This window comes from Akebia trifoliata, chromosome 11 (assembly GCF_017979445.1).
Source record: "Akebia trifoliata isolate Shusen 1 chromosome 11, ASM1797944v1, whole genome shotgun sequence".
NCBI classification, from domain to species: domain Eukaryota; kingdom Viridiplantae; phylum Streptophyta; class Magnoliopsida; order Ranunculales; family Lardizabalaceae; genus Akebia; species Akebia trifoliata.
In genome coordinates, this window is record NC_141385.1 from 32,418,055 (window position 1) to 32,438,115 (window position 20,061).

A 20,061-nucleotide genomic window follows, 5' to 3' on the forward strand; every position below is an offset into this window, starting at 1 on the left:
GAGCACAACATACACTACGTCAAAAAAGCCCAAATTCTACACTTATTTAGCGTTAAAATCGACGGCCCAAATCTGACGTTTATATTCGCCGGCCCAAAGCCCGCATTTAAGCCCAAGAGAATTATTCGATAGCCCCAGCCCAACGACCCACCGGTTTTTTCTTTTTTCTTTTTTTATTTTTACTGTTATATCGATTTTCCTTCTCAACGAAAACCATCTCCTGCGCTAAAATCCCATTCGAAATTTCTTCTCAATATCTCCCTCTTCGATCTACTCGACTCTAAATTTCTTCTCAATCTCCCTCTTCGATCTACTCGACTCTAAATTTCTTCTCAATCTCACTCACAAATCCCTTCGACTCTGAATTTCTTACCAAACCAGACTTTGGAGAGGCATTCGAGCAGAGTTTCGAGAGGCATTCGAGAACACCGATCACCGATCAAATCAGACATTCGAGAGGCATTCGAGAACACCGATCGATCAAACCGATCGATCGATCGATCAATCACTTCGTCGATAGATTTTTGGTCTGCTTTAAATCCAGAGATCTTTAGTGTTTTCTACAAATCCAATTTTCTTCCTGCCTCGTTTTATCCTTTAAGAGGTACATCTTATAATTTTCTCTGTAATTTCAGTTTAATCTTATTGAAATTCTGCTTTAGATGCTTTAATCTAGTTTACCGAGCTTGTTTGTGCTAAAATGAACTTCTAATCGTAGAGTTCTTAGCGAATTTTTTTTGTAAAAACCCTAATTTTCCAGTCGATCATCTTCACTTCTTTTTATTCTTATATTTTTATTTTATTTTCTTTACTGTTTCTATTTTTCACTTTAATATTCTCTAATTATTATGTTTTGATGGTGATTTATAGTTGTTTTCGGAACTTTTCTGATAAATTTGGATCTAAAATTGGAGAAATCTAATTGGATGCATTTTTCAATGAATTTAGCTTAGATGATATGAATTTAGCTTAAATTGTTTATTTACATTGTTTAGTAACTACTTAAATTGATCTTTAACTCACTTATTTGATCTCAAAGCTGGATAGTTTAGGCTCTAAAATGTGTTTCCAATTCATTTGTGAATCTGTTATGTTTGATGATGATTGCTTGCAGATGAACCTTTTTATAGGCATGCTACGCTATATAAATATTTTCAATTAACTATAATCTATAGTAAAGATTAGGACAAGGGTCTTGTTTTATAACTTTAAAACTTGAATCAATTGGCGATCTATATATTATCACCCTTTCTAGTTCGTTAGTGTTGCAGTCGTTGGAATTACATTGACTAAAATTTATTGTTTAGGAGAGATGATATTGATCTCTTCCCACAACATGTTATTCTTGATTAGGGACTTACTTTACTTATTTGATAGGAAGATAGGATATTTCTTTGATTCTATCTTCTTCAACCTTCTAACCATAAGGCAAGATAGTATTATACCATTTGAGGCTGGCATTCAAACTTTACCTCCTCTTCATACAACCCGAGAAAAGAAGGATGTATAATCATAAAAGGTTTTGAACCTCTGATTTTTATACCCCCCAATGAGTCTGCACACACATGCATCCAAGAATGTGTAGAGCGATTACATGGCAATGTGAATTCTCTCTACATTGGCAGACCCATAAAAAGTATATGCAGCAAGAATAGAAGACCATGAGGGAAGTTGTCCCCACCACCTAGTTCACCAAAGCTATGTTCAAGAAATGATGGCACCACCTTTACCCTGTGGCCGAGTGCTTGCATCTGGCTATTCCCAAAGTCCTGATGATGTAACATTGCTACCTTTCAATCTTGTGGCCCATGACTTGTGGTTTAGAAGAAGATTCCAGCAATCTTTCCCAATGGCATCTAGCTCTCCTCCAGAAACAAGCCTGTCACCAGATTCAGATTCAGGACAAACAACCCTCTCTTCTTTCCCATAGTTTTTTTTTCCTTTTTCTTTTTGAACCAATGAAATATTCAACATGGTGAGAGCAACAGAGGTGTTTTCGGCAGAAGAGAGCAACAGAGGTGCTGATTCTCCTGTTGATTTGAAGCTGGTGGCCAGCTTCTTGAAATTTGAAATCCAAATGGTGCTCCCACTCCAAAATCTCCCCAAGGCAGATAACATATGTGGGCATCACCAACTGCTCCATTACGAATCTCTCTTTCCCAACACTCCAGCAGCATTTTGCTTCTTTAGGATGCCATATTGTCGGGTATCTCGCAATTTCTCTCCCAATTGTTCAATCAACCAAGGAATTTTCAATTGGAAACTTTAAGTTTTTGTAACTACCATTCCAAGTGTCTATGCCTCGGTCCACCCATCCTCATACCTTTAATCTTAACCATTGGAGCTTCGCATTTTCTCCACGACGGATTACAATATTAGACAGTTGGATGCTTAGAACTATTTCTGTGATTTTTGAACTACAATCAGCAAAGTGGTTTCATTGCCTAGAGATCTGGATGGGTGTTTTGCAACAGCAACTACAAGTATGTAAGCAAGGACCATCATCCATGGTAGGATGCCAACACACTGTAGTTACTCCAAGTTGTACAACCCCTTTTAACAACTCTTAAATATAGTTATTTTATCGAGGGGTATCCTCGTCATTTTCTTTGACATCCCTCACTTTCTTTCTACTATTCAATAATCAGCATAATAAATAACAAATCTTACCAAACCAAATTTACCTTACATCACATTTATAGGATGGTAAGACACAGACCATTTGTAATACATGGGAAGATCCTAACATTTAATAGATATATTTGCAAGTTTGTATTTTTTGTTTTTACTACTTACGACCAAATGTTGGCATTAAGTGAAAATCATACTAAAATATGCCACGTAGACACTGTTACTAGTTGTGTAGTTTTGTCTTTCAAATAATGTAAAAGACTATGATTAATGACAGCACCAACAATATATTTTATAATTAGCTTCGACATCTTTTTAAAAATATGTTATTTTTTTTCCTTTTACTTATCAGTTGTATGCTTGATGGAGAGATTGGAAGTTCCAAGCAAAGAGTGGATGTCGAAACCTAGGCTATCAGCGGAATACATTGATGGTGTAGTGTCATTTATTGAGTACTTGAAAACGAATAGACAGAATTTGGGTAATGATGATCATTATTTTTGTCCTTGTGTCAAATGTCGTAATTCCTTATCGGGGAGGAAAAATATAGAAACAATCGCAGAACATTTAGTCTGTGACGGTATAGATACTTCTTACAAGAGATGGACATTCCATGGAGAACATTGGAGGGATGGGGTTCATGCAACAGTCGGAACTAGTACGTCTGTTCGTCAGTGTGATGAAGATATGATCCCAAGAATGACAGACATGTTGAATGATGCGCTTGGATATTTTTCCAACGAAGAAGATGAAGTTACTTGTATGGATGAGTGTTCTGATAGAAACGATGACCAAGTTCATGATGATTCAACATATGATATTCAATATCGCCAAATGATAGAGGAAGCGATGCAACCCTTATATCACTCATGTCGAAAAGAGGATACAAAATTGTCAGTTATAGTTGAGTTGCTGAGTATGAAGACTAGACATCAATGGTCTCAGAAGAGTTTTGATGAATTATTGCAAATGATTAAAAGGATATTGCCACATGATAACTCCTTACCAAAAAACACCTACTCCGCGAAGAAAATGATCAAGACTTTACGGATGAAGTGCGAGATTATTCATGCATGTCCTAATGATTGTATATTGTATTGGAAAGAGAATGAAGATAGAGATAGTTGTCCAAAATGTGGCGAGAGTAGATGGAAACCGGTTAATGAAAAGAAATCGAGGAAAAAACTTTTACCGGTGAAAATATTGAGGTATTTTCCACTAACGCAAAGGTTGAAACGAATGTATAGTGTGCCATGGATTGCGGAGAATATGAAATGGCATTTTAAAGGAGGTCAACAACGAAAAGAGTTTATGTGCCATCCAGTAGATTCATCCTGTTGGAGAGGAGTGGATAGTAAATGGGAAGATTTTGCTATTGAGCCACGTAATGTTCGGTTGGGACTTGCAACAGATGGATTTAATCCATTTGGGATGAAAAACAACTCATATAGTTGTTGGCCTGTTATGGTTGTTCCATATAATCTGCCACCATCTTTATGCATGCGAAAGGAGTTTACAATGTTGACACTTTTGATTCCTGGGAGAAATGGTCCAGGACATGACATTGACGTGTACTTGCAACCACTTATTGCAGAGCTAAATGAGTTGTGGTCTACAGGAATTGAAACATATGATGCCAGCACTAAACATATGTTTACAATGAGAGCAATTTTGTTATGGGCTATACATGATTTTCCAACGTACGGTCATTTATCGGGTTGTAAAACAGCGGGAAAATTTGCATGTCCTGTTTGTAGTGAAGGAACAGATTCAATGTGGTTAAAACATGGTGGAAAATTTGCTTATATGGGGCACAGGAAATTTTTAACTGATCTCAACCATCCTTTCAGAAGTCAAAAATCTCAATTTAATGGGTATGAAGAAAAAGAGAAGCAGAATCGTCGGTTGAGCGGAGTTGATCTATTAGCCAAGTTGGAAACAATTCATACAGAGTTTGGAAAATTACCAGGTAAGAAAAGGAAAAAATCTATGAATGATGAAACTCCATGGTCGAAGAGATCAATATTCTTTGACTTGCCTTATTGGAGGGATTTGCCACTTCGTCACAATCTTGATGTGATGCACATTGAGAAAAATGTGACTGAAAATCTCTTCGTAACAATTATGAAGACGAATGATAAGACCAAGGATGGCCGTAAAGCTCGATTAGACTTGAAAGAAATGAAGATAAAAAAGAATTTGTGGCCGATGAACATTAATGGCAATGATGTTTTACCAAAAGCTCTTTACGAACTGTCTAATGAGGAAAAAGAATTAATTTGTAAAACTTTGTGGGATTTGAAAGTTCCTGTCGGATACAGTTCAAATTGGAAATAAAATGTGAGTTTACAAGAACTTCAATTGAAAAATTTGAAATCACATGATTACCACATACTTATGCAACATTTATTACCGGTGTTGCTGATGCACGCATTCAAGATGAAGAATCAAAAGCCATTGCGTGCCGCTATTCGACAACTTTCGATATTTTTCAATGTCTTATGCTCGAAAAAAATCAATCGTTTGGAGCTACAAAGTTTTAAAGGACGTATTGTAGAAACAGTGTGTGTATTCGAAAAATATTTTCCACCTTCTTTTTTTGTTTCTATGATACATCTCCTTGTGCACTTGGTGGAGGAAGCGCTGATGTGTGGACCAGTTAGATATCGATGGATGTATCCTTTTGAACGGTATGTGATGATCAATAAGTAATGAATATTTTTATTTGTCTTATTGTTGTCTAATTCGTAAAATATTATTAGGATGATGAAGAGTTATAAACGATATGTGGTGAACCAAACATTCCCAGAAGGTTCTATCACAGAATGTTATCTTATGGAAGAAGCAATGATGTATGCTATGCATTACATGCCCGATGATTTACGTAAAATAGGAAGTCATCAACGAGGCCAACATATGATTATGAATGATGGCTGTGAACCTGCCTACCCTATTGATAAGAATGGGAAACGTTATGTTCTGAACAATGTGGAGTACGAACAAGTTCGCAAATGGGTACTTCGTCAGTCTGCTGAGAATTCTCAATGGGAAAAGTATGTAGCAACAACTCAAATTTATTTCTATATTATATGAATTTAAACCTCATTAATTCATACTATCTTCTATAGGAAATATAATAAATACCTTCAAAGTCTTGCGTCAAGGGCTAATAGTCGAAAGACCAATTCACAAGTAGAGAAAGAAATGTCATACGCTCATTGGGTTAGAGAACAACTACATGACGATTTCAGCCCCTCAATCACAAAAAGACTTGCTATTGGCCCAAATGCTTCTGCAATTTCATATAACGCATATGCAGTAAATGGGTATGTTTTCTATACAGCAGCGAATATGAAATGAATTTATCAACACAAAACTCTGGGGTGTCAATGAAAGCTGTAACGAGTTTCCAGGCAAATGCTAGAGATACGAACTATGTAGATGAAGAAGTTACCTATTATGGTATTGTAAAGAAAATACTTGAGTTGGACTACCTAGATTTCAAAGAGACGGTATTTTATTGTGATTGGGTGCGTATAGAAGATTCAAATGGGTATATGGTTGATCGAGACACAAATTTACGATATGTTAATCTAGAGAGATTGATGAGAAATACAAAAGTGGACGATGAACCGTTTATTCTTGCCTCACAAGCAACTCAAGTTTTTTATTGTAAAGATCAAAGTCGGCCTACGGAAGCTTGGCACGTGGTTTTAGAAGCTCCAAAGAGATTGAATAAAGATGTAGACGCTTTTGAAGATCCTTTAGCATTTGCGGCAAGTAACGTGGATGCTTTATCATCTGTTCTTAAAGAAGATATCATTGAAAATGATGATGAAAACTAACTATATTGGTACGTTATGTATATATTTATGAAAAATAGTGTGTTATAATAGTAATGATCTACTTTTATTTCTTTCAAATACAAATTCATTGTTGATATTGTGTAATATTTCTGCTTTGGTTGTTATTTAACTCACCATTTGATTTATTGCTTTCATTTTAATCTTATTGCTTTCAAATATTTATACTATTTTTTTTAATGTTATTCCATACAGACCTTATGACGTTGATAGAAGATTCTGATAGCTCGTCGACATCGGATTCTGATAGCTCGACACCCTCGATTCCTACACGAGATAGTCATCAGAGTTCGTCGACATCGGATCCACATTCATCATCTGATTCACGTCTTCATGTGGAATTCAATGCTATGGGGCAATGCATTGGGGATAATTCGACAGACTTATCGACCAATATAGGCCGCTATGCGATGGCACACGTGCCACCTTTCTATTCTTCTTGGAGGAAAGTACCGACAGAGTTGCTTGAACTTATTTGGCGTCTTCTCCAGGTAGTATAAATATTCTATTGATTAGTTGTAATAATGATGAATATTTTCATTATATTATAATTGATTTATTTGTTCATATTTTGACAGTCCCGTTACGATATTTCTGAGGACTACAAGAAGTTCTGCCTACAGAAAGCTGGTCATGCATGGAGAGATTGGAAATATCGATTGGGGAAGGAATATTGCAGAGTTGGTAATACTGATGCAGAGCGAAAGTTGAATAAGCCCAAAAGTGGATGGATCAAACAGGATGATTGGGAGAAGTTTGTTGATTTAAAATCGACATCGACTGACGAAGAAAAATGTGATAAAATGAAAAAGCTTCGTAAGCAAAATAAAACTCCACAAACAACCGGTAGAAAGGGTATAGCAAAAAAGACAGAAGAAATGGTAAGTATTAATCTAATTATTAATTTACATACTCTGTTTCAAATGTTCATTAATTTGTATTGCTTTTAAGTTTGTATGCATTTTTGATGTGGCACATTTTTGATCTAAACAGAAAAAATATAAGACGGATGGTCGGCATCCCACAAGAACAGAGCTTTTCATCGATAGTCATACGAGGAGTGATGGTAGTGCTCTCACTCCTGAGTTGACCAAATCTCTCGTAAGTGATGTCATTTTTTTGGTCAAATTTTTTATTTTTATTTTTAAAAAATTACTTATCATCGTAATGTTTTCATTGTTTTATAGGGTCAATTAAACAATCTTATTAAAGAAGATCCTAGTTTTACCCATAAGGATATCGACCATGATCCTATTTCCATTGTATGTATGACTTAGATTATTTAATTTTAATTTTTTATTTACATACATTATATTAATCATAGTTTGTGCATAGGTGTTTGGGAAAGATGGAAAAGGCAGAATAAGAGGCATGGGGGGTGGAGTTTCAAAGACTTCATTACGTTATACAACTCAAAGTCGAAATTATACGGATAAGTTTGAAAGAGACATGGTTAACTTAACTCAACTAGTTCATACACTAATGAAAGATAAGAAGAAGAAAAAGAAGAACAAGAACAAGCACAAGAAGAAAAAATCATCTACATTTGAAGTTGGAGGTCCTTCTACTCAGGTAAGATGTAAAAACACTTTAACTTTAGAGATTCTTCATTTAATTTTTCATTAATATTTAATTCATATAAATGATGGATTTTAACTTACATATCTAATCATAAACAATAATTCTATTTTATAGGCGACATCAGATTCCACAATTCCTAATAGGCGAGGAGGTAAAGAACCAGTATCAGAATCATTACCATCATTGAATAATGGTAGGGTATGCTTATAGATGAACTTCAGAAGGAATGTGATCTACGCCAAAGGAGCACTAGTAGATCCTGAGAAGCCAGATATGGAGTATTATTCAATCTGTATCGATGAGATCATTGACTCTTCGACTGAGCTAATGGATAGAGATGGACCCCAAGGGACTTTACTTGATATTCTTTGTGGTGAGGTGATTAGATGGCCTAGGAGTCATTGTCGTGTATTTTGAGGGTTAAGTCAAGACAACGCTTGGGGTAAGAAGGTTTTTTACCTTTTGTTTGGTAACTTCATGGGCTAATTGTCAATGTTATTATTGTTATTTGCATTTGCTCACATGTTGGATCTAATGTTTGTATCCTTTCTGAAAATAACTTAGTTGGGTCATTTGCTGCAGATGTTTATGAGGTGTATATGAAAAAATCACAAACCAGATGGATCATCTACGATTGATAAGACTCTTAGGTTATATGAAAAAATTAAGATTCTTTTGTTTTGTTAGAAAATAAGTGTTATTTAGTGGGTTTTTCTTGAAATTTGGACTAAAATGTGGTATTTCTTGCAGATCCTGCTTACACCTACTCATCTTGGCATAGTCATGGAATTTGGCTAGTCTTGATGACGACAAACACGATTACTATGCACTTGGCACTTATGATCTTGAGAATGATGTGTGGACACCAGATAATCCTGATTTAGATCTTGGAATTGGAATGCGGTATGATTATGGCAAGTACTATGCGTCAAAGACTTTTTATGATCAGAACAAGCAGAGGAGGATTTTATGGGATTGGATTGGGGAGACTGACAGCGAGTATGCTGACATCGCCAAAGGATGGGCATCTGTTCAGGTAATATTGCCTTTCCTTTTAAATATGAAGATGACTCCATATCGTATACACCAAAGGAGGTGGGTTGATACCCCACTCGACGATGTGCCACATAGGATTGGGGCTTCAACCCTCCTCCCTGGGTATATAACTTATATAACTAATAAAAAATACAGCAAGATTTACATGGTTGGGGCAGCTCCTCTCCTACGTCCATGGATGATGTCAGAGTTTCATATCCTTGAGAAATACATTACAGCTCCTCTCCTGAAATCTGAATTACGCTTTTGAGTATCACTCTCTAATTTCATGAAGTTTATAAGGGGATAAATGAAGGTAAAAGACCCTTTTTGGCTGGGTTTGTCAGTTGATCTGAATATATATATTTTTGTATTCAACAAATTGCTGACAAATTTTGAGAAGCACTGTTTAATCCTCTCAAATCCCCTTATTCATCAATTTCCCCCCATAAAAATTGGAGAATTTTTTGACAGTGATGCACACCATCATGCCCATTCCTTCTCCATCATTCTCTATCAGCTCTTGTTGCCTTATGACTTCTAGTGATATTGATCTGGAGCTTACTATGGCAGGTACACCATTTCAGCTGCTCATGCAAGCTTCCTCGACAATGATTTGGGATCTCTGTCTCCCGGGAAATTTGCAGATTTTGTTGTCCTGTCTGCTGATTCATGGGAGGAATTTTCATTAGAAGCCTCCGCATCTGTTGAGGCAACGTATGTTGGTGGTGTACAAGCTTATCCTTGACACACAGATTTCAAAAGCAAAGGATTCTTCGACATGGATGGAGATTCAGTTATGATGAAGATGAGGAGCAGCTATGTATATCGTTTTGACGATAAGGTATGTATCTATTAGTGCTCTTCTGAGAGGATGTATACTTCTTTATTCCTACTAGAAGAATTAGGATACCCATTTGTAGAATCTGAAAATATGAGGATGGCCCGGTTTGTATTTATACAAATCCCATTTCTACCTTTGTTGTAGTACCAAAGATGACCCAGTCCTAGTAATTGCAGTCATATGTAAGCACCTCTGAAATGCAAATAGAACTCTAGAATAATCCCCTTAAAAAGTTAATTGCAATTATAATAATAATATTATATTACTATTTTTCCTTTTCACATTATACTATTACATTGTTCCTCCTTTTCTAGTTCACTGATTAATAGCTCCATCATCTTCTTATACATTGGCATATAGTAATCATTAATCATAAATACCCATGCTTTCTACATTTTTAGCTTCTACGTACTCCTATCGTATATATGTGGTTGGATATATAGATTTTTATTTTTATTTTTTCTTTGAAACAATCTTGTTTTTGGAGGGAGGATTAAGCTAATTAGCTATGCATGGTTCTTTGTATGAATAGAGGAACGCTGCAACCATGACACAACAAATGGTGGATCTATTCAACGTGTTTGGGATCATCCATTATAATGTGTTGGATAACAGTCATAAATTTCAAAATAACACTAGAATGCCTGTTATTTAGAGTCGATAAAGATATTTAAATGTCAAACCATGCCTTTGAACATCTAAAATGCTGACACTAATCTACTTTTTGTTGAATGGTTTAAGTAGCTTGACAAAGGAAGGAATGGAAGGAATCTTGTTGTGATGGTTGCAGGGCAAATCACAGGTTCTTTCGAGAGCTGTTATGGAGAATGCTTTCTTCTTTGTGTTGTATTACCTAACAACTCCAATCTCCCATGTTCTTTGAAGTGTTTGAAAGATTGCATTATTCCCTTTTCTCCTTCAGATCTCCATTACTACTGCAACCTTGGTGGTGCTTCTTCCCTCTGCACCAACATCAGCACCCAACAAAACCCAGGTCTCTCTCTCTCACACACACACACACACACACACACAGTGCTTACTGCTTTAGTGATTTACAAAATGGTTGATTTGAATGGCAGGTGGAGAAGAAGTGAAAGGTTGTGTTGGTTCTTGCTCTGAGATGTGCACCAAATATCACTAGTACCTTAATTCTAGATCCTGTACTCTTAAGTAGTTGAGTAGCTAACAAACTCTAGCTATCCTTGATGCACACAGTAGCACTCTTCAAGGAGTCCTTTCTTGAATTTTCCAACTACTGTGAAGAGACTTCCTCAAGTTGAGAGTGACCTTGTTGTCGGCATCATTGACACTGGAATCTGGCCAGAATTGGAAAGCTTCAATGATGAAGGAATGGGCCCACCCCCAAGTAAATGGAAAGGTGTTTGCAAAAACTTCAAGTGTAACAAGTAAGTTTTCTTCAATCAAATTTTGCACATGAACCACAACGAAAACTGATTTCAGTTTAATGCAAGTCTATGTTTATTTGGGACGTGTTGTGGGTATATCATGGTCTACATTCATTTTGAAGTATCTGTGCAACATAGATGTTGTTTATAGATTAATTAAGTTAGAAATAGATGTGCTTTGATTTGATTTTTTTTGCCATGGAAATTACAGTAAGATTATAGGTGCGAAATTTTATAAAGCCGACAAATCATTTGGGGAACAGGAAGAAAAGTCTCCTCGTGACACAATAGGGCATGGCTCTCACACAGCATCAACGGTGGCCGGGCGTGAAGTGAGAAACATAAGCCTCTATGGCCTTGCTAAAGGAACTGCGAGAGGAGCTGTTCCATCTGCGAGGATCGCTGTTTACAAAGTTTGCTGGATTGGAGGGTGTGCTGATGCTGACATCTTGGCTGCTTTTGATGATGCAATTGATGATGGTGTAGACATCTTATCTGTTTCACTTGGTCGTTCGCCTATAGATTATGATTCTGATGCTATTGCAATAGGAGCATTTCATGCCATGAAAAAGGGTATCCTTACATCTGCTTCTGCAGGAAATGATGGCCCGTCTTTGGTTACTGTTACAAATGGTGCACCATGGATGCTAACTGTTGCTGCAAACAGTTTGGATCGCCAAATAATTAGCAATGTCACATTAGGCAATGAGAAGACATTTGTGGTGAGAGTACACTTCATGCTTCATATAACGTTCATCTTGTTTAAATGTTTATCCATTTGATCACCTTATAAGTCCTAATCTTGGGAATGAAAAATTCGATGCCCATTCGACCTCTTGGTCTGTCGAATTTTATGAATTTCATGACACAACAAATGGTGGATCTATTCAACGTGTTTGGGATCATCCATTTTGGAACTTCTGGTAATGGGGACAGCTCCTTATCCATCGGAGACATCGTTATCCCCAGGAAATTTAATATTTGTTAATCTCTCTTCATCCTCTCGTCCTGATTTGGTCTTAATGCTCACAAAGTTTCTATTTACGCTTTACAGAATTATGGGACACCTTCCGCTGCCATTGGCGAGTTAATGCTTCTCTGCTCATGCTTCTCTGCTATTTACGTGATCATCAACATTGGATGTGGCCCACACATTGATGAAAGAAGCAGTCCTATGAACTATGCTAATGAAACATCTGATGATGGTGATGATGAGTTTCTCAAGCAATACAAGTTGAAAGATATCAATGACCTAACTCCTCTCCAACGGGCGGCCATTAAAGGGAGTGTGAACGACTTGCGCTGAATTCTTTTGGCTTGTCTGGTAGCTGTTCTGGATGTAACAGCTTGGGGAGACATTGCATTTTGACGTTTGTGCCATCACCGTCAGTGTGGTTGGGGACATATGCAAGGCATTGGAGGAGGTGTTACCTTACTGTGATGGCATAATGACACAACTCCCCAAGGACTTGTCAGTTGCATCAATCTGTGAAGCCGCCCATCTTCTCGGTCTGTGAAGCTGCCCATATGCCCATCTTCTCATGCTTTGGTGATATTGCAAAGTGCAGCAGAGCTATCTGCCCATGTAGCGGGTGCTAATGCCGTATGCACCTTACCATCTTCTAAGAAATGGAATATTGAAAGTGGGATTTTTTTTTCAGATTTCATTATGTTGATGTATATGAACATGATCTCAGGAATTCTTCCAACATGTGATTTATAACTTCGACTTATATAAGTAAATTTTTTTTTTTAAATCTTATTATTCTTCAATATGAGAGTGGACGGGATGAGATGTGAGTGGATGGGATGGGATGTGAATGTCGATGTGGATGGGATGTGAATGTCGATGTGGATGGGATGTGAATATGAATGTGTGAAATTTTTGCAGGTATAAGTTGAAGACAAAAACATTTGGGCATGAAAAAATGAGTTCAATATGATATGGTGTTTAAAATAATTCGACGGTCTCATTCCGTCGATAATATGATATAATTACAGATTCGACGGCTTATAACCGTCGAAAATAATTTATTCGACGGCCTATAGCCGTCGAATATTAACATAATCGACGGTTTAAAACCGTCGATTATTTATAAAATTCTACGGTTTTGAGCCGCCGAATATTTTTTCGACAAGCCCTAATTCGATGGTCCAATTCGACGGTCAAGACCGTCGAATTGACCCAAAATTCGACGGTTTTGGGCCGTCGAATTTTAGGTATTTTCACACAGTGATAAGAGTTTGAATCTGTTCGATTACTAATTCTTGATTTGGTACTATATAAAAATTTCTTGATCAATCCTATGAGAATTTTTATGAAAGCATTTCATTTGCTTTGTGTCCATAGAATGTATCCTAATTTTTTAACCAATTCTTCTTTTTTTTGATCGATTCAACGTCTAATAAAATATATATGCATTGGTTATATTTCATCTCTTTAACAAGTTTAGTAAAGAAGATAAGGATCCTATTTTCCCATATGGGTATTTAAAAAGGATACAACCTATAAGTAAAAGCCCGATCCAATGATAGGTAGAATAGGAAGGGCTATTTGTTTGGGTCGTCCTAATAATTTTATTTGCCCAGCCCATTTATAAGATGTATTACAAGATGTAGTCCAGACCAGTAGTACATAGTAGACATGGCCTAAGAAGCCCATGAGATCAAGGCAGTCCAATAAGAGCCTTAGTTTTATTCAAAAGAAATAAAATATTTGAAGGGTCGGTTCTTCCTTTTTCAAGGATTGAACCCCTAACCTTCATTTGACCATAATTTTAGAAATTAGAAATTGAATTGAGTTGATTTAGACCATTTGTTTATATTAAATTTATTAAATATTTAAAAATACATAATACTGAAAATTAAGAACTGTATTTCTTTTTTATTTTCTCATAAAGGATTAAATATAGCTGTATGACTTAATCATGTTCTAATCAAATTTGATGCATTTGAGAGTCGACTCAACAAGTTGGCTCAAACTAATTTAAAGGCCAGGTCAACTTGAAATTCATCGAGTCAAAATGGCGAGATCAAATTCCAAGTCGATTTGACATTTTTCAAAACGTAGTTGCAAACTAAACTTAAGAGCACAAGGGACTACATGACATATGATTCCTCTTTGTTTACTTCATTATTTTCATCTTCATCTTCTATTCCAGTTACGATTGCTGATGACACTTCTATGTCATTAACAAGTGTTGGTTCAATTGCTAACTCGCATTTGACTCTTTCAGATGTTTATTATATTCCTCAATTTACTTTGAGTCTTATTTTTGTTAAACAATTATGTGATTCTAGATTTTCGGTTCATTTCACATTTACTTTTTGTTATGTGCACGACTTTAATTCGCAAAGGCTGATTGGGAAAGGTTGTAGAGAGGGAGGTTTATACTTGTTGGAGGAACTTCATATCCATATCCTTGCTGCTTCTAATGTTGATCTGTCATCTTTCCATCTTAGTGCTTCTAATTTTTTACTTATGACATTCTTGTCTTAGTAATATTTCTACTTCTAGGTTGAAATATTTAGCTTCTACTAGTGTCTTGAAAAATTTACCAACTCACGATATTTCAGATTGTAGTGGTTGCAAACTTGCTAAGTTTTCTGCTTTACCTTTTAACAAAAGTATTTCAGTTTCTCATGCTCCATTTGATTTGGTTCATTTTAATGTCTGGGGACCTGCCATATTGCTACTAAAGAGGGGTTCAAATATTTTCTTTCATTGATGATTATACTATTATTGTTGGGTGTATCTTATGAAGCATCATTTTGATTTTATTCATATTTTTAATAATTTTCGTGCTTTTGTTAAAATGGAACTCATAGCTACTATTAAATGCTTTAGATGTGACTTGGGTGGGGAATACACTTCTAATGACTTTTCTAATCTTCTTGCACTGATCCTTTCTAGCAGAATTATGTTTCTAAATGCAAACACATACAAATTATTAAAACTGCTCGTTTCTTTCTTCTTTCTGCCAGTGTTCCTAGTGTGTTTTGGGGTGAATCAATTCTCACTATTGTGCATTTGATCAATAGGATTCCTACTACTTTCACTTTTGACATTTCTCCTTTTGAGAGGTTGTATGGTATTGTTCCAGATTACTCCTCTTTGAAAGTTTTTTATTGCACTTGTTTTGTTCTCAAACCTCATGTTGAATGTATTAAATTCTCTGCTAGATATGTTATCGTGTCTTTCTTGGCTATAGTGAGGGTTAGAAGCATACCATTATTTTGATACTATTACTCATTAACTTTATGTGTCTCCTCATGTTGTATTTTTGGAACATATTCCTTTCTTTTCTAACCCTAACAGTTCCCATAGTCTCACTAAATCTAATCTTATTTACATTGATCTTTTTCCTAATGATGATGATATGTTTCCCACTGAATGTTCCACTCCAACACCACTTCTTTTTACATTTATTCCTTGTGCAAATCATGATGTCTTCTTCCTTCCTAAGACTACCATTCAGCTATTGACACTGAAGCTCTTGCTCTTCCAATATATCCTCAACGCATTCGTAATCCTCCCTAGAAATTGAGATTCTCTAATTCTTGTTACTCTGATACATTCCCTTCTTTTTTAGTAACTGTTCACAATCTTTCAGAAAACCTCTTATAAGGAGTTTGTTCTTGATACCCTTTGGCAGCAATTTTATTTATTGATGGCATGCCGGCCTCTTTGAAGCCAATTTTTCATGAGAGATAAATAGAGATTGACCAACATGTCCTTTTCAATATCTTGTGATAACCCATGTTTTTTTCTAGAAAAACGTTCCTCGTCTTTAACCTCTAGGGTAAATTTTTTTATACATCATCATTGTCTCAAAATTGTATCTCTTTCAACATTCAAACTTCAATAACAGGATATAGGGCTTTTTTAGGAGGTTGGATGATCGGATTTTTAGGGCCCAAATGATTTGTAGAGGTTGAATAGATTAAAACAGATTTTACCTTAGTATGGGTAATTTCATGTTGGTCTGGTATCCAAGATCGAATTCTACAGAAGCATGTTACTATTAAGGGTATCTCTAATATTAATCAAAACTCTGAGGGGGATCTAAAAATTACCCATGAATTTTTCATCATGAGTTCATGTAGAAAGGACAATGAATTGATCGGTTTTTGGTGTGGCCCATCACATCATGGATTGGGTTTGTTTAGTGTTGCTGGGACAAATTAGTTATTAGGCTTGGCCTAATCTATGTTTAGAGCCATGTTTGTGAACTAGGCCTATTGGGTGTCCTGGCCACATCTATAACCTATTATAAAAGAGGAGTGCTTGGTATGACCTTTTTGTTGACAATAATACCCTTTACTTTTGAATATTTTCCTATATTTATCCTCAAAATGTCCATGGGAATGAAAAAACAAATTAACTAGATCGAGGTTTTTCTTCTTTTCTTGTTTTTTTTTAAAATAATAATAATAATTAAAAAAAAATTATGTTCGGTAGATCTAATCACGACGGGGAATAAAAGCCTCTCCACCTCAATTAAGCCGATAGCATTGGTGGTGGAGTCACCTTATCAGTTGCCATAATGGGGCATTCCTCTAAGAAGAACCACTTTTCCATCGTTTGGATGTCACACTCAAAAAGTCGAAACAAATAAACAAACTCTATTGAACTTCAACCAAAACAAGCCTTAGGATGTTCCCTTATATGATTATATCCATATTTATAGGGTTGGTAAAAACAATCTTGCCTTATCTATTCAAACCTTAAGAAATGATTACTCTCGACCTTTTATGGAGTCATTTTCATGGTCATTGGTGATAATTCTCCACCTTTGATATATCTACATTGTACTCATATTTGGATATAGCTTTCAACTCTGTTTCAAGTTGTTTTTCTTCTTCTTATTCTTCTTGGATAAGGCTGACATTTTTTTTCCGCATTGGATATTAAAGAAACACATGACTTGTTTGAACCCAGTGTGTGGCAAGTGATCTTTTTAGTGTCTTGAGATTGTTTGAAACTTTTTTCTGGAGCTGTCTCCATGGTTTTATTTTCATACTTTTCATGGAAATATTCTAAATTAAAGAAAAGATAGTAGAATTTCAGTATTTTTTTTTTTTTGGTGCTAAATAGAGAATTTCAATATTTTTCTTTAGTGAAGCTACTATTTGCAATAATCCTAAAATTTATCATATAGATATGTGGCAAATGGATCAACATGAGTTTTACTTCTAAGGCTCCTTTCATCTGTCCCCACATAGTCACGATTTAGTTGTTTCATATTTGTTTTTTGATGAAATTCGGTCCTTCATGTTATACCGAATGAGCAAAATTGAATAGTGATTACTATCACCTTTTTCTTTTTATGACATAGGCCTATAGATGAAGATTTGTATCCTTGAAATAACTCTTTTGTTGATGTTCTTAAATAGATTACCAATCAATCCAGTGGTCTATGACTATGCTTGTCCACCCAAAATAAACCAAAAGAAAAATTAATCTTTGATTCGGCTTAATTTGTCTATGATTAGTTCAGTGTGTATGTCCTCCAAAACAAACGATTTCTTTCTAAACTTCAACCAAAAAATGTATTAGCCCTTTGAACTCTATTCAAACCTTAAGAAAGAAGCCTCATATATCTCTTAAGACGAAGTAACCCTTGTTATGACTATTGGTTACAGTTCTTCACCTTTGCTATCGTCTCCACCATATTCATTTTCTTAAGAAATGATCACTCTCGATCTTTTATGGAGTCATTTTCCTGGCCATTGGTGATAATTCTCCACCTTTGATATCACCTACATTGTACTCATGTTTGGATACAGCTTTCAACTATGTTCCAAGTTGTTTTTCTTCTTCTTATTCTTCTTGGATGAGGCTGACATTTTTTTCCACATTGGATATTAAAGAAACACATGACTTGTTTAAACCCTGTGTGTATGGCAAGTGATATTTTTAGTGTCTTGAGATTTTTTGAAACTTTTCTTTGGAGCCATCTCCATGGTTTTATTTCCATACTTTTCATGGAAATATTCTAAATTAAAGGAAATATAGTAGAATTTCAGTATATATTTTTTTTTGGTGCTAAATAGAGAATTTCAATATTTTCCTTAAGTGCAGCTCCTCTTTGCAATAATCCTAAAATTTATCATATAGATATGTGGCATAATGAATCAATGTGAGTTTTACTTCCAGGGCTCCTTTCATCTGTCCCCACATAGTCACGACTTAGTTGTTTTATGACATGGTACATTCCTTTATTGCAGCCCTTCTTTGGAAATGATCCTAAAACTTATTATAGAAGTACGTGGGATGTAAATAATTAAGGATTTCACTTGTTGTACCTCTTTCATCTATTCCCACACATGCAATGACCATGCACGTGAGTATTCCTGACTCACCCTCAGTAGGAGCATTTCAAGTTTACACCATCTCAGGAGAATTGAGAATGAAAATGTAACCATTCTAATAAGTGGCACTTATTTCGCTAAATAGGCATATGGAGTGCAGTATCTTTAGTACCATTCTAATAAGTTATAAAAACCTATTAAGTTAACGTTATTCAAACACTCACTTGGATCGGCATCTAGAATATCATTTCATATTCGATTTTGTTGTAGATGAAAATGTTACCCATATAGACTTAAATTACTTTTTCTTTCTTATTGATTATTGATAGTGTAAAACTTTTTTCAAGTTACTTAACAAAAAAGTTGTTCAAAATAGTCAGATTAACAATGATTGAGAATTGCATGGAAGGCTAGAACAACTGTATGTTCTCATGTAGGCTATTGAGTTTCAATCAACTTTCTATATCGTTACTTCGCAATTAAAGAATGATGAGAAAATGAAATAGAGAGAAGGCTGATGCAATGTGTTGCAAGAATAGGTAATAAGATTAGTGTTTTGAATGTTTATTTGGGTTAAAGTCTCTGATTCAATTGGTAATAATTCATGTTTGGGTTATTTTCTCTGTAAATGATTTTGGTTTCCAAGGCTTGCTCTAATAGGTAAGTCATTCTTTTAGTTATTTTCGTGATTAGGTCTTTTAAAATGTAGTGTTGCTCGATCAGTAGTTATACTTGATATGATTACTGATTTAAAAATAATATATAAGGTACACACCTTATTTAAAAATGGGAAACCACTAAGAAAATTGTTTATTTAAAAACTCCGACGTGATTTTTGTGAATTGTAAACTTGGATTTATATTTTAGAGTTTGTTTTTTTTTGTAGAATAATTAGTAAACCCATTTCTTTATAGTTATTTGTTTTACAATTTGTTGAGTATGGCAATAGTGACATCCTAATTGGCTTTGCATTTGTTATTTGAAGTTCACAGCAATTCCCATTTCTTTTAATCTCTAGCATAAGTTCGGAGTGTGGGTTTATCAAATAAGCAATTCGCAGAAATTCTCAACTAAAATAATCAAAACTCAGACATGCCCCTCCAACGTCTTCCTTGAAAGCCACATAATGACACTAGAAAAGTCACCTTCAATTTTTATGGCACCCCCAAAAGTTGATCGAAAATCATTGAAACATTTTAGTGAAGTTGAAGACCCAATTTCACTCGAATCCTATATTTCAATACCAAGAGAGCAATCTCCATTCCAATTCACTAAACAAAGGCCCCGTTCAATTTAATATTCATATAGATAAGGTTGGCACCCATCCCAAAATTTTAAAACTCTCTTTCAACAACAAGGTTGGCTAATTTATCAACATAGAATTTCC

The 20,061-nt window shown here is 35.3% G+C and overlaps 2 protein-coding genes across 5 annotated transcripts; both read left to right on the forward strand.

Annotated features, from left to right (window-relative positions):
• Nucleotides 1–2,995: 2,995 nt before the first annotated feature.
• On the forward strand, nucleotides 2,996–5,965 carry LOC147391303 (uncharacterized). Of its 2 annotated transcripts, XM_086458881.1 has the most exons (3): nucleotides 2,996–5,321; nucleotides 5,394–5,684; nucleotides 5,760–5,965. In XM_086458881.1, the coding sequence occupies exon 1, from the start codon at nucleotides 3,028–3,030 to the stop codon at nucleotides 4,966–4,968; it is 1,941 nt and encodes a 646-aa protein (XP_086315007.1). In that variant the 5' UTR covers nucleotides 2,996–3,027; the 3' UTR covers nucleotides 4,969–5,321; nucleotides 5,394–5,684; nucleotides 5,760–5,965. The 2 variants fall into 2 exon arrangements, with proteins under 2 accessions (XP_086315007.1, XP_086315005.1); XM_086458879.1 differs by having other exon boundaries at nucleotides 5,394–5,965.
• Nucleotides 5,966–7,481: 1,516 nt separating this feature from the next.
• Nucleotides 7,482–13,120, forward strand: LOC147391304 (subtilisin-like protease SBT4.14). 3 transcript variants are annotated; one of them, XM_086458882.1, is made up of 12 exons: nucleotides 7,482–7,595; nucleotides 7,682–7,756; nucleotides 7,830–8,066; nucleotides 8,190–8,517; nucleotides 8,658–8,725; nucleotides 8,826–9,111; nucleotides 9,684–9,954; nucleotides 10,745–10,948; nucleotides 11,034–11,127; nucleotides 11,252–11,360; nucleotides 11,572–12,082; nucleotides 12,415–13,120. In XM_086458882.1, the coding sequence occupies exons 10-12, from the start codon at nucleotides 11,305–11,307 to the stop codon at nucleotides 12,664–12,666; spliced, it is 819 nt and encodes a 272-aa protein (XP_086315008.1). In that variant the 5' UTR covers nucleotides 7,482–7,595; nucleotides 7,682–7,756; nucleotides 7,830–8,066; nucleotides 8,190–8,517; nucleotides 8,658–8,725; nucleotides 8,826–9,111; nucleotides 9,684–9,954; nucleotides 10,745–10,948; nucleotides 11,034–11,127; nucleotides 11,252–11,304; the 3' UTR covers nucleotides 12,667–13,120. The 3 variants fall into 3 exon arrangements, with proteins under 3 accessions (XP_086315008.1, XP_086315009.1, XP_086315010.1); XM_086458883.1 differs by having other exon boundaries at nucleotides 10,877–10,948; nucleotides 11,034–11,360; XM_086458884.1 differs by lacking the exons at nucleotides 7,482–7,595; nucleotides 7,682–7,756; nucleotides 7,830–8,066; ... (1 more) ...; nucleotides 8,658–8,725; nucleotides 8,826–9,111 and adding an exon at nucleotides 9,151–9,426 and having other exon boundaries at nucleotides 11,034–11,360.
• The last annotated feature ends 6,941 nt before the right edge of the window (nucleotides 13,121–20,061 follow it).

What these genes read in the sequence shown, in the direction of transcription:
- LOC147391303 (XM_086458879.1), top strand. Translation starts at nt 3,028, where the DNA reads ATGTCGAAACCTAGGCTATCAGCGGAATACATTGATGGTGTAGTGTCA.
- LOC147391304 (XM_086458882.1), top strand. Translation starts at nt 11,305, where the DNA reads ATGGGCCCACCCCCAAGTAAATGGAAAGGTGTTTGCAAAAACTTCAAG. An exon ending in AAAAACTTCAAGTGTAACAA is followed by an intron (nt 11,361 to 11,571) that starts GTAAGTTTTCTT and finishes TGGAAATTACAG; the next exon opens with TAAGATTATAGGTGCGAAAT. An exon ending in GCAATGAGAAGACATTTGTG is followed by an intron (nt 12,083 to 12,414) that starts GTGAGAGTACAC and finishes TACGCTTTACAG; the next exon opens with AATTATGGGACACCTTCCGC.